The sequence below is a fragment of the Rousettus aegyptiacus genome, unplaced genomic scaffold (genome assembly GCF_014176215.1).
Source record: "Rousettus aegyptiacus isolate mRouAeg1 unplaced genomic scaffold, mRouAeg1.p scaffold_m13_p_5, whole genome shotgun sequence".
NCBI lineage: Eukaryota > Metazoa > Chordata > Mammalia > Chiroptera > Pteropodidae > Rousettus > Rousettus aegyptiacus.
The window spans coordinates 92,445,246-92,458,812 of record NW_023416308.1 but is presented as its reverse complement, the minus strand read 5'-3'; the positions used below and the strand labels follow the sequence as shown (position 1 = coordinate 92,458,812).

The 13,567-nt window shown below is 32.7% G+C and overlaps 1 protein-coding gene across 13 annotated transcripts in view; it reads right to left on the bottom strand.

Annotated features, from left to right (window-relative positions):
- Positions 1-13,567, bottom strand: part of GAS2 (growth arrest specific 2) — a 108,991-nt gene that overhangs the window by 46,625 nt on the left and 48,799 nt on the right. For all 13 annotated transcript variants that reach the window (XM_016138488.2, XM_016138487.2, XM_016138485.2 and 10 more), the window contains 2 exons: positions 8,935-8,998; positions 774-915 (listed from right to left, as the gene is read on the bottom strand). In XM_016138488.2, coding sequence (XP_015993974.1) covers positions 774-915; positions 8,935-8,998 — 206 coding nt within the window. The remainder of the gene's footprint in view (positions 1-773; positions 916-8,934; positions 8,999-13,567) is intronic.

The window sequence follows — 13,567 nt, the reverse complement described above, 5'->3', positions numbered from 1 at the left end:
TCTACCAAAGATTATGACTCAAGGACTCTGTTAAGAGGAGGGATGGGGACTTAAGAGTTACACAAAATTGGGTTGGAATCTAATTCGTTCTGTTCCCCTTGGTAAGAGGTTCAACTTCTAAGTTTCAATTTCCTCTGTAAGAAATCTGCCTTACAGATACCGAGAGCACTTGAAAACAATGCTAGGCCCTGGCCCATAGTGGGCAGTTGGTAAAGGGAAGCTATTTTTCTCTGTGGTATGTTTGCTTTCTCTCTTTAACGGTCCTCAAGATCTCATACCTCAGGCTTCTTATCTATGAAAAGGGGAACCATAAACCAATGACAATAAAGCTTAAATGTCTTTAAAGTCAACTTTCTGGAGTTGATTTATTATTCTAAAATTTCAGATACTACTCAGCAGAATTAAGTGACCCTTAATTTTATTTCATTTTATATTAAACTTATTGGAGTGACATCGGTTAATAAAATTAAATAGGTTTCAAGTGAACAATTCAACAATACATTACCTGTATGTGCATTGTGTGTTCACTACCCAAAGTCAAATCTTCCGAAACCATTTATTTGATATCTTTTACACTTAATTATAAGTGACTGGCTCAGTTTTGAATCTCAAAGTGAATGCAGAACTACAAACTTTTTCATAGGATTTTTAAACGAATTTCAGTGAAATTAAAATAGGTAGAGATTAGACTGATAGGCGATTGTAGAGAATGAGTTTTGTAATTTAAAAAAAAAAACTAAGTGTTGGTAAGAAATCTGATCAATTTTACTTACTGCATCATCCAGTAAGTTTCCTGTACTCTTTTTTCCAGAAGACTTGGATGAAGGAGAAGGTGAAGGAGAAGGTGCAGAAAGTGTTTCCTCTTGTTCAATCTCTTTTTCCAGTTTTATCAAACCAGGAGGCTCCACACCATACCTTTTAAAAGACACTGGATCAATATACATGCATAGCTTATAATAATAAACTTACCATATGTTACATTTGATTACGAACACCATATGACAAAGTGATAACTATATAAAACATTAACTTTTTCTGGCATGAAATAAAAAGTTCTTAAGTGGCATCCTTCTAAGCTGGGAAAAACATTCCTGGTGTGTGTGTGTGTTTGTGTGTGTGTATGTGTACACATCTACAAAGAGATACAGAACATATAACATTTAGATTAAATAAAAATACTACCTGTAATACATTAATGAATCAGTAATATACATAATCCTGTTTCTTATTTACTAGCTAATAATATTACTGCTGTAATTGAACTCCTATTTTAAAAACAAGCTCTTTAAAGATGGAAATAAAATCAGTAAGAATCAAGGTTAAAAACAGCAATGCCCCCAAATACACATTCTTAAATGATTTAACACAGAAGAAATTCACTGTTAGTTGTATACCTCCTATGAACAATGGCAATGGTCTCCAACCTTTTTGGCACCAGGGACCGATGCTCCTGTGAGAATCTAATGCCTGATGATCTGAGGGGGAGCTGAGGCGGGGTTTCTAGTGCTGGGGAGCAGCTGCAAATACAGATGAAGCTTTGCTTGTTGGACCGCTGCTCACCTCCTGCTGTGGGGCCTGGTTCCTAACAGGCCACAGACCAGTACAGGTCTGTAGCCTGGGGCTTTGGGGACCCCTGAACTATGGATTATACAGATTATTCTCTTAAGAACTATATAATGAAAGCATGTAAAGTGTTACTGGAAAAGAATATAAATAGAGAAGAAAGAGAAACAATTTAGAATAACAATATGTTAAAAATTATGTTATAAATGATAAATGCCATAGAAATTCAAAGAAAGAGAGACATGTAATGGTTATTAGCATTCTGATCTCCCATAATCTATTTTTTTAAGGCTAAACTTAAAATTGGCTTGATTTCTTAGATGCACAGCAACTGTACCCATGTGGAGGGGGCCAAAGATAATTTCAGAATTTAAGAGCGGAAAGGACCTTCGGGATCACTGAGTTATATATGTTCATTTGTACAATTAAGAATACAGGTCTAGAGAAGGCATAGAATGAGCTAGGAGCTGGGAAAAGATGCAAATCCACGTTTTCTGACTTCAGGACTGAGGACACTTTTCACTGACCACTGACTTCAGGACTGAGGCCACTTTTCAAATGGTCAATCACATGTTAGAAGAGGAAAAAGTCACTTGGAGATTAAAAAATAGATTATGGATAATCTATGAAGTAAATTTATAGATAGAAAATAAATATGTTGAAAGTAAGTTTAGTATCTTAGAGTGAATAGTACACTAAACAGTATTAAATGTAAAAGTTTAGATTACTGTCCTTTTCTAATGGCTGGTTGTATTAACTGACATCATTACATATGTTCAGTCTACTCTTCTAGGGGGAAGCAATTTCTCCAGTCTTGATATTTTGTTCTTGTAGAGGGTGCTCAATCAATTTAATTCCTAATTTCACTTCTTCATTACTTACAACTCTCTAACAAGATAATGGAATTTACCAAATCACTAAATCTAAGAATAAACTGAGCATGTTTGACTCAGTTTATACTTCTTCTTCTAGGAAAGAATGCAGGGTGATCTCTATGGGAAACCCCACCCTGATTGAACTTTGCTTATAATTAGGTAGTTAGTTGGCCTGGAGTTCTGTCAAAGATAATAAGCATGTCTGTCAACTTGGACCGTATCAGTAACAAAGCTGATATTTGATGCTCCATCTTCCACTCTTTTATTTCTATTTTTATTTTTTCAGATTTTAGATGGCAAGTATGGGTGTTATATGGCAGGTAACCCATGAGAGCTGGAAAACAGAATTCAATACAAAATAGTTTAAGCTGGTACAACTCAACTGAACAACTGCTGTTTTGAGAACTGACTCTACTGAATAGGATAATTTTTAGTTACATAAATCACTGGCTAAAAGACCTAGGCACCATTTACCATATTTCCAACCTTTCATATGTATTAGGGATATTAGTTGAAACATATGCTAGGCCACAAATTCTTTAACAGTGGAGACTATGATCTGATTCCCAGCATCCCCAGCAGCTGCCATAGATCCTGGAACAGAGTAGGTACTAAATAGTTAGTGTTTGAATGGAAAAAAAAAATCCTATATTCTCATATGACAATGATTTTGGGTTCCAAATATGTTTGGTTTCATTGTTTGGGATTTTAAATGCATATCACTTTAATAAAACATGCCAATATCAAATGTTCATAAATGCTTTACCAAAATAAGTTCTTCTAGAAAAGTTTAAACTCTAGCGAAACCTAAAACTCATTTTTTTTTTCTTTTTTACTTTCTAGCATCCCGTTATTACACTGAACTCAACCCGGCATCTCATTACCCTTGACAAATACCAACAATACTCACAGGGGGATTTGCACATGGTTCTTCCCTGAGGTAGACTTGGGCTGTGTCATTAACCTACTCTTTAAATTTAGCAAATCACTTAACCTCTAGGAGTCTGTTTACCATCAGGAAAGTAAAGAGGGAAATGACCTTCCCTAGGGGCTTGATGTAGCAGTGGAGTGGAGAAGGGGGAAGAAAGTTAGAAAAGTAACTGCTATTAAATACTTTCAACACATCTGGAACTTTGGTGCTCTTGACAGACATTATTTCTGAGCCTCCATTTCATTTAAATGTAAAATAAAAATTCTAATTCCTGTGTTTTAATATTGTTCGAAGGGATTCAAACAGTATCCATTACATATCTAGTAGAGTATCTGACACACGGCACAGCTTCCAAGACTGATGTTGATAATCGATGTATCAAAACCTGCACAACCAGGGAACTGCAGCACTAAGGTACTTTTGCCAATTTTTTTTATTTAAAAAAATATATTCTACCACCAAATGAAACAGCTTCATAATTAAGATGAAAAATATTATTATTATCGTTTATATTATTACTATAGTTTGTATTCCTTACAAAAGGACTTATTATAGGCTTTCTTTAAATTGATTTTCCTAGAATTATGGAAAATCAGAAATATTTCAGTGCTAGGGTAAAGCAGAGCAAGTTATAAATTTAGCTTGGCTGCTATAACTTACTAGATGAACTGGAGCAGGCAACCCTTTCTAAATCACTCTAGACTTCTTTGAATTCTTAATGCCATCAAGGTATAACATTTTATTATGTTTAATGGTCTTAAAAGAATAACATAAACTGAGTGGTGAAGCTAGAGGAATTTAACACACAAGAAGTCACAGCCAATTAAAAGTCAATCATAAGTGAAAAAATCATACTCAAAGTATAAAGTAGGTGAATTGGACAATATGATTTTATTTGTAATTGTAGGTGAATTCATGCCACCTTTCAGGAACAAATTGTATATATTTTTTCTTTTCTCTCTCTCAGGTTTCACTCAATGTCTGACACAAAGGAGACTAAGTTAGAATGAAACTGGTAACAAAGTCACAAATGGAAAACCTTGCTCTGCAGATCTTTATATGGGAATGCTGAAAATTAGCTATGCCCCTGAACACAGAACACCACCAACACTAAGCCCCAAATCTTTGCTTATGTTGGCTTTTGAATACTTCAAGCTGCCTAAGGTACAGTCAGCCAGTCCTGAAATGCAAACTTAAATACGATTAATTGGCTTCCTGTCTGTCTGGAGATGTCAACAGGCTATAAATCATAAAATTCCCATTGGGTTGGGGGCCCACACCTGCAAGCCCACTTAGTCACCAAATAGGTCTTTTTTTTCTGCTCTCCAAAAGGTTGCTTCATTCTGGTTTCCGTGATTAACTCTATACCACTTCACATTTCTATTTTGTCTATAAGGTTTTCACGAATTTATACTGTTTCCACTACTTTCCAACTACAAGATTTTAGAGTTTTGGGGGAAAGGGGACAGCTGTAACTCTCAAATTGAATAGGGCCTATCTAAATAAAGGTAGCAAGAAGGTTGAATCCACTAAAACCAAATTCTCTCATCTGTATATATCCTAATGATTGATAGGAAAACAGGGTGAATACTGAAAGGGCAATTATGTATATCAGATATCATATATATAATTAAAAACTGCAAAGTGCCACAGAAGAGTCTTATAGTCAATGACTTTATCATGAGATTCTAGAAATGGACTTTTCATTTTTCTGGCATGTAACACAACTTTTGAGGTTGGTCTAGATGAAATAATTGAGCTCCAAACTGAGCCCTGAATAAGAAAATTTACTTAAACTATCAGTAGACCATAGTTTTCAAACAAAAGACATCTGGGCCTATTTTACTGAAGTTAAAAAGACATATTAAGGCATGTAACAGATGGTTTATAGATTATTGCAAGATAGGTTCTGCTCCATTTTTATTGTTTTAAAGTAATTTAAAATAAATTTAGATTTGGAAGAAAATTTCACTCATGTGAAAATGTGATATTCTTAGTAGTCAGAGTCAGGGGATTTAAATAAGATGAATTAATTAATAAGCCTTGTATGAAAATATTTTCCTTTTAAGTAACATTTCACTGGGCCATGGATTGAAATGGGAGACTGACAAAAATATTCACAAAATACATTTCCTTTGAATGGTTATATATATTGTTCAAAATCAAGGAAATACTCAAAAATAAAAATAATAAAAAGCTCCACTATGATTCTAATTATTAATTATAGCTCTAAATTATATTATCAAGTTTTTTACTTTCATCATAAAGCTAATCTCAATTTTGTAGTCTGTAAAAAGGTTGAATTCATAGTACCTTTTTAAAAGCAACAAATGTCAAAACACTGCCATTAAAAAAAGATCTTTGAGGTTTTACTGACCTCTTTTTACTGAGTGTTTTACTTTTCTCAAGGCAAATGTACTTATTTTATATTCAGAAACTGACATGGTTTCTGAAATATTAATGGAGGGATTTAACTCTCCAGTGATGACGATTCTATTTAATTGGAAAAAGAGGAAGTTTTACTTATAAGAACAAAAATAAGTAGTTTCATCTTCCCATCTCAGAACTCATGAAAAGCTCACAGCTCTCAAAGGAGCTTCACTGGGTGTGCCAGGCAGGAGAAGATGGCAGAGAATCAGAAACATTTGGTGAATCACATCAGAAGTGATGTTGATGCTTTCAAGGTGACATTTTTGTAACTTGAGAAGGAAATGTTTAGAACGAAACATAAAAAACATCATCTATGAGTGACTAGGATAGAAACCTCAAAAGATTGTATTAGGAACTCTGTTATAGTCGAAATTCACATATTGTATGTACCAATTAATGTTGTGATTCTTGAGAGTGTTCCCGAAATCACTTTTAGTTTGGCTTAAGTTGCCTTAACTCAATATTTTATCTAATCCTCTGTGGAGGAGTTGGGGGGGGGGGGAGGAAGAAGCATAAAATAAGGATCTAGATATAGGTTATATATATATAAACTCTAGGAGTAAGATAAGATCAAGGGATGAATTTCACTTCTTTTCCTCTAACTAATATGCTTCAACATTGGGCTAAGGTAATGAGATTTGAGTTTATTGGGTTGATATTTGTAAAGCACATTGAACTTTCATTAAAATAAGAAATTTTTAAATATGTACAGAGAGAAAACTTAATACATATTGATACTTAAATGTTCAATTTATCCAATTGGTATTCAAATGTTTAATCTTATGCTGTACACAACAACAAAACATCCTGAGTAATCTCTTAGCATATTTTCTCTTTTTCAGTGTAAATGTACAATATTTCACACCACTCAAGTACGTGAAGAAAATAAAAAGCAAAATTCGCAACTTGAGCATTGTTATGTAAGGGTTATCTTAATCCTTACAACTGCTTTATGAAATTAGTAAATTTTTTTATAACATGAATAATCACCTCTGTCAGCTTGCAAAGTCATATGTGTGGTCAGAAATGGAGCGATCCATTCTTATGACAAATAATGATCATAGCAGTAGTAGTAGTAATTAAAATAAATGGCAAGAGAAAACTTTTGGTGGTGATGAATATGTTTATGGCGTAGACTGTGGTGATGGTTTCACAGGTGTATACTTAATGTTCAAAATATCAAGTTGTATACATTGAATATGTACAGCTTTTTGTCAGCCAATCATAATTGTACCTCAATAAAATGGTTTAAAAATGGAGCAATGCAGAATCTCAATTTCTAAAATGTTTGGGGAAAAACCCAAAATGTAAAACTCTTCATATGATGCTTTACCTTGAAATTGATCAGGCCATTATGATTCCCTTTCATTAACTAATATTTTAATTTGGTTTATTATTATGGAAAGGGGTATTTTATGCCAGACACAGAACTGGAGGAAAGGTGATTTCTAAATGGATTCTGTCATTGGGTAGCATGTTTATTTTTTTGATGACTCATTCATAGTTAAAATGTTTAGTTCAGAAGGATTCTAATAAGAGTTCAGATAACAAGAAGTATAATTACAAAAAATAATAATAATAAAATAAATCCAGAAAGCAGGCAAATAATATAAACTAAACAAGAGGAAAATGATAATTCCCAGCTAATTCCATAGATAATGCAACTCCTCTTTACCTCTATATCAAGCTTTCAGAATCATGATGGTTATTTGATTTATAGTTTTTAGATTAAAGCAACGATATGTAATCTGACACTTTAGAATATTCTGACAAACAACTAAACAAAAAGTTTTCTGCCTAATCTGTTAAGGAGGGACTCTATACCACCCGTGTTTCTTTTCCTCCAGCACTTCAGTGGCAGTAGCTCATTTATTGAGTTTAGTTGTGTTCTTCGTCACCCCTCCCCCCTCCTCCACCCCCGTAAGCATACAGTACATTGGTTAGACATTTATAAAGTTTATAAAACCATCCCCTTAATTGCTTTTTCACTCCTTGTTGAGTGGAGCCTCAGTCATTTAATTTGAAGAATTTTTTAAATTAAAAATCTTTCTCACACCCAATTATTGTAGTAAAGTAAAACATATACCTGATGTGCAATTTGTTCAGATTATATTGACTATAGTGTTTTAAAGAACTTGGAGTTATTTCTGACTATAGGTTAATCTTTCATTGGATCAAATAAAGGTCTATTTATTGGCAGAAAGTTTTCTATGCATTGCTATAATTTGCTGATGTGCACGCTCTGTATTCTCTCTTGCTTGATCTTTATAAATTTATCTTTGAGAATTTATACCCAGAGATAGTTCTCACTTTATTTTATTGATTTATCTAATCTAATCTTGCCTTTAAATGTATACCCAGATCTGTATGAGAAAACATCTAATTAATTCAATATTTCAATTTTGCATCAAGATTTCTTCAAAAATTTATATCTGCATTTCTAATTGTTTGGGCTTCACAGAATTGTCAGAAATCCTGTTTAATAGTTTGCAAGATAATAAAGAAGACATGAAATAAAGTCAGCTTAGCTAATAAAGCTCCTTCTTCTACTTAACTTTAATTATGATTTCTATAATTACTTTATTTTTTTCCCAGAGGACAAAGATTCCGAATATGTCTCTACATAAAAAAATAATATTTTATGTCTTTCTCTAATCAAAACATGGAGAATAATTTTAAAACTACACTCCCACTCAGAATTAGAAACAAAGAAGCTGAGAGATGAGATGTTGAAAGGGGAAAATGAGAAAATAAGAACAAAAGAGGAGGCTGAACATTATTCCAGAGTAAAAGGAAGAGATAGAGTAAAGAAATAAGAAAGAAAGTAGTGAGAATAGACTTTCCAATAAGGAAGCAGTAATTGTTACAAAAAAAACTTAATGTACAAAATACTCCCAAGAAAGAGTTTAGAAGGCCTTTAGACATGGTGACTTTGACGAGGTCACAGAGTTAAAGAATATTGATGTCATGCTTTCTGTTTGAATGCTTTCCTGAGATCTTGGTATTGATCATATTTGAAGGAATATGTTCACAGCATCCAGGTTAAACATCAGCAATAAAAAGTTAGCAAGCTTCTCAGATTCTTGGATGCTGAGATGGTCCATGTCTTGTCATGGTGGCAGTAGTTTGACCTACCTGGCTGCAATCCGGCCAAGCTCTAACAAACAGAGACACACTTCTCTAGGTTGCTTGTGGAGAACTGAAAGACAAGGCAGAGACAGACACTTTTACAATAGAAAGGATTATAAAGCAACTTAATGGTGAACAGGCTTGTTATTGATTCCTCATCCCTCCTGCTCCTAGTAAATGAGCGAGCTTTCATTCTGAAATTCACAAAAACTATCCTGCCCCACAGTAGATATTGCTCTCTTAAAGTCTTAAAGTAGCTTTTAAAATTCTTTGCCCATCCTCTCCCCCTAAGCCATGAGTCTCAGGAAATCTCAACCTGCATAAATCTCTCTGTCATATTATTTTATCCAATTAATTAATGTTATAAGTCAATATTGGAAACGTATGTGGCTATAATTATGACATAGTTGATAGATATTTACAAACATAGAGCACACAGAAGACTGTAAAGACTGTCTTTTTTTAAATCCTGGTTCTACCTTTACTAGTGATGCTAACAAAAAATATGCAATGAATAAGAATAGAAATTACACATCACAGTCCTTTGTTATCCTCTATACAATGATGTCGAGTTAGTCCCTGAAACTTAATGTCCTCTCCTAATCAAATCTGATTAAATGATAATCTAGAAAGGAACACTTTTAACTGACTGGATTTTGTAAATCTCTCCCAATATATACCATCAGCCAGCTTTACTCATAAAATGAGAAAATTCAAAGATGTTATTTATTTGCACTGATATTTCTTCTAATATAACCTGATTACTTAATAAATCTGCTTTACCAATTGCTTTGGACACACTCAGTAATGTTGCCAGATTGTAATTTCACTTGTTAAACCTACCAGAGGAGTATGTACTGCTCACACTACTCTTTTTAACCCAAAATTAGAGAATTTTTAAAATGTTATTTTATACGACACTTAATAAAGACAAGTATTGGAAAAATATTGCATCAAGAATGATTTTTACATAGACACAATTAATATCCTGACAAAAGAAAATAATAGTTTATTGATAAACTTCAAGAAAAATAGCAATATTGCTTTCTTAAACAAAGAATTTTATAATTTAGTATTCCAACATTATTCCACCCCTTTAATTTAAAATGTAATTCCTTCTCTACACAGATTTTAGTAATGGTAATATTTGGTCCATGGACACTGGAGTGGAATTTGTTGGGAGTATGTGGTGGTTTGAAAAATACTTACTTGGATTGTTATATCTTGTTATAAAATATCACCTTTAAAGCTTTTAAAATACATTCTAATCCCATCAGCAATGCTCAGTAAAACAGGACTGATTATGGGAATTATAGAATATTTGCAATCTCTGCAATTAATACTTTAGTTTCAGCTGACATTTAGTGAATTGTCACAAAACTCTAATTGAGGAGGCCTAAAATTACTTTTAATTAAAGGGGCTTAAGATAAAAATATTTAATATCTCCAATATCAAAATGCTCCACTACTTGGCTCTGGATAGAATGATAGAAACTTCAAAACTTTTGATATGTTAAATCAATTTAACCACATTGTAACGTATGGACTGTAATATCACAGGCGTTAATTTCAAACAGAGAACAATAACAAACACCACAAAACACAAGCAAACAAATGAAAATCAATATTCTTGTCTAGATAATCAATTTCTTTTGATTCGGATTTTCTTTTCTAACCTTGTCCAGAGTACCAAATAACAAACAGTAGTTTTGAGTGGAAAAAAGAATACATAAAACATGAAGAGATGAAGAATTTTAAGCCCTGTTAATACCCTCATCTTCAGTAAAGAAAGCTGTGTGAAGCAAGTGGCCAAAGCATCAGAAGCTTTAGATACAAGCCCATGCATTTTTTATGAAAAGTGTCAAAATATAAAAATTTTTGGTGAACTGACCAAACTGTGTCAATGTGCAGTTAATAACCAACTACAAAAAGTAATACCTGACCTGAATATAATGATTCCTTAGCCAATTTATTGTACATATTCTGAGGACTATATAAGCATTGGGAATAAACACATCAATTTTATGGAAAGTAAAAGTCATTCTGAAAAAAGGCAATAATGTAGTAATATATGGAAGACAATGAGCTATACAGGATGCATCACAATTGTGTATTTCTTTGCTTCCTCAATTGAGGTACCAGTTTAAAATAGCTTTTGTATGCCCGAACTCAAAAATCAAATTTATCATAGATGCATTAGAAATTGAGTTTGACTAACTGAAAAGTAATTGCATGATTCTCCACTTTATAACAGTATCAACTTTAAATTTAAGTCAAATAAACCTCTTCCTCAGCATCATTTCTAAGGAAAATGCTAATGGAAAGATAATATTTTACTTGTCAGTTTTTTTTTGAAGTATCTTTTATAAAGCAATAAAATCTCTTCAAAACATCCCTATGATATTGTCTAATTATATAAGCATTATATCTCATAATATTGAGGATGATGAAAATTATGTGATGATAGTGATGGTGACAATGGAAAAATTGAATAAACACTAAAATCTTACCTAGCATTTTTAGGAAAGGTAAGAATTTAAATTATGTAAATGTTTATTTAATTGTAAAAACAATCTTACCATATTGCTATAAAATTGAATTTAAGAGTTTTTAAGTAGTATGTACATTATATCTAAGAGGTGACTTTGGTTTTGCACCAAGGCAAGTTCTAAATTAACGTTAATGGATGGGAAGTGTATAGTGGCTGTGGGATTCATGACCTGGCTCAATGTGAGTGTGAGCTCTAACATTTCCTAGTTGTGTAATTAATCTGGGGAGGTTAGCCTATATAATCTAAATTTTCTAAGGGAAGAGAATAGTGTGTACCACACAATATTTTTGTGCATATTAAACAAAATAATACCTATTGTTATCCTAGGCACAGTGCTTGGCACATAGGAAAGACTTCCCCAGGGTTAGTTTTCTTTATTATTTTCACTTTCGTTGTTATATATTATTTTCTTGAAGATGATCTTTATTTGGCTTAGTCAAAATTAATTCACTTTTTTTTCTTATAAGCATTTTTTTTGGTGTACCTAACACAGGTAAGTCACTATACTAAGCAATAGAAGAAACTTTACAATAAAAAAAAATTACTGTTGGTAGATTTGTATATTTAGAGTGGTACGATTGTAATGAGTGTATTTTGAATATTTTATCATTTATATTATATCAGACAGTCAATTCTAAATTTCATCAAATTTCAGATTAAACAAGTCAGATTGGCCAGCCTATATAGACAGATATAAAAACAAATGTCTTACAGCTATTATGATTTTGTGCTAAGAATGAAGTTTAAGTAACAATTACCTTAGGACGTGTCATTTTGTGAAACACCAAATATCTTAGTTTTAATTTTCCTTTGTCTCTGAGAATAAAGTAATTTAGCTGAGTTCATTTTCAATAACTTATCTAAGTTGATTATGTATTATATATTTTAGAAGATCAAATAACTGAATGCATGTCTTTGTCAGAATGATTAGAAAGGCAACGTTTAATGTATTGTGTTTGAACTAAAGCCTTTGTATTGAGTCATATCTAATACTCATTCCAAACGCATTTACTAATTCTTTTTCAAGAATATATAAAAACTTCTACTTTTACTGGTTTACAGCAGGAAACTTTTTTCCATTTTAGCAATGTAATATTAATATGGTCTTTTGCTTTGAGTTAGGGGTAGAAGAGGGGATAACCACTGCTTTATTTCCTCTGAACAAATTCTCTTTAAAACAAATAAAAAGCTCTCTAGTCAATGGTGATTATTTTGTAAAAGGTTTTGTCACTGGAGGTTTCTTTTGAAATAATCAAAACCATTTCAAAGAAAAGTATAATGCAGAACACCTCTGGGAAAAGTAACACAGATCCCTATTCAAAAATATGTGGCAAGAATCTCAATCTTATAACCTAGATTCTATAAAAATCTCATGGGCATCAAATGTCAAATAGAATGCTGCTAGCTCCAGGAATAGAAAATGAGGTCTTCTACTAAAGCAAGGCATAGAGTTTCAATGTCACAGTATCTGCAAGGATAAAATGCATTAGACCATGAATGTATAGCTGAGTTAAATATATTGTTTTAACAGATAAGCAAACAAATGAAAGCATAAAAAATTGTCCTGTTCCTTTAGTTTTTATACATTAGAAGCTAAAACATTCATGTTGGTTTTGAAGAAAACTGGTTTTTAGATTTATATTTAGGAAGAAAACGTGGAAAAATATATTTTGGGCTGAATATTGTTTAATTGTGAAACTTTCATAAATTAAAGGTTGCTCACTTTCCCTGAGTAGAGAAGAGGTTCTAATACTCAGGAAGAGTAGTAGGAGATACAGTAAACTAGAAGTCATAAGGATTGGGTTCTAGTCCAGGCTGCATAATTTTCTCATCTCTCAAATAGGTGTCTTGCCTTTTGCTTGCTCTTCCTTACAAGGTAATTTTTTAGTTAAGAGCACTTGGCATATGGTAGATACTCAATAAATGTTACTCCCTTGCTACTTAAGTGTGGTCCACAGACCAGCAGCTTTGACATCAGCTGGGAGCTTGATAGAAATGCAAATTATTGGGTCCCACCCCAGACTTATTGAGCAGAGTCTACAGTTAAACAAGCTCTCCAGGTGATGAGTATGCACATTAAAATTGAAG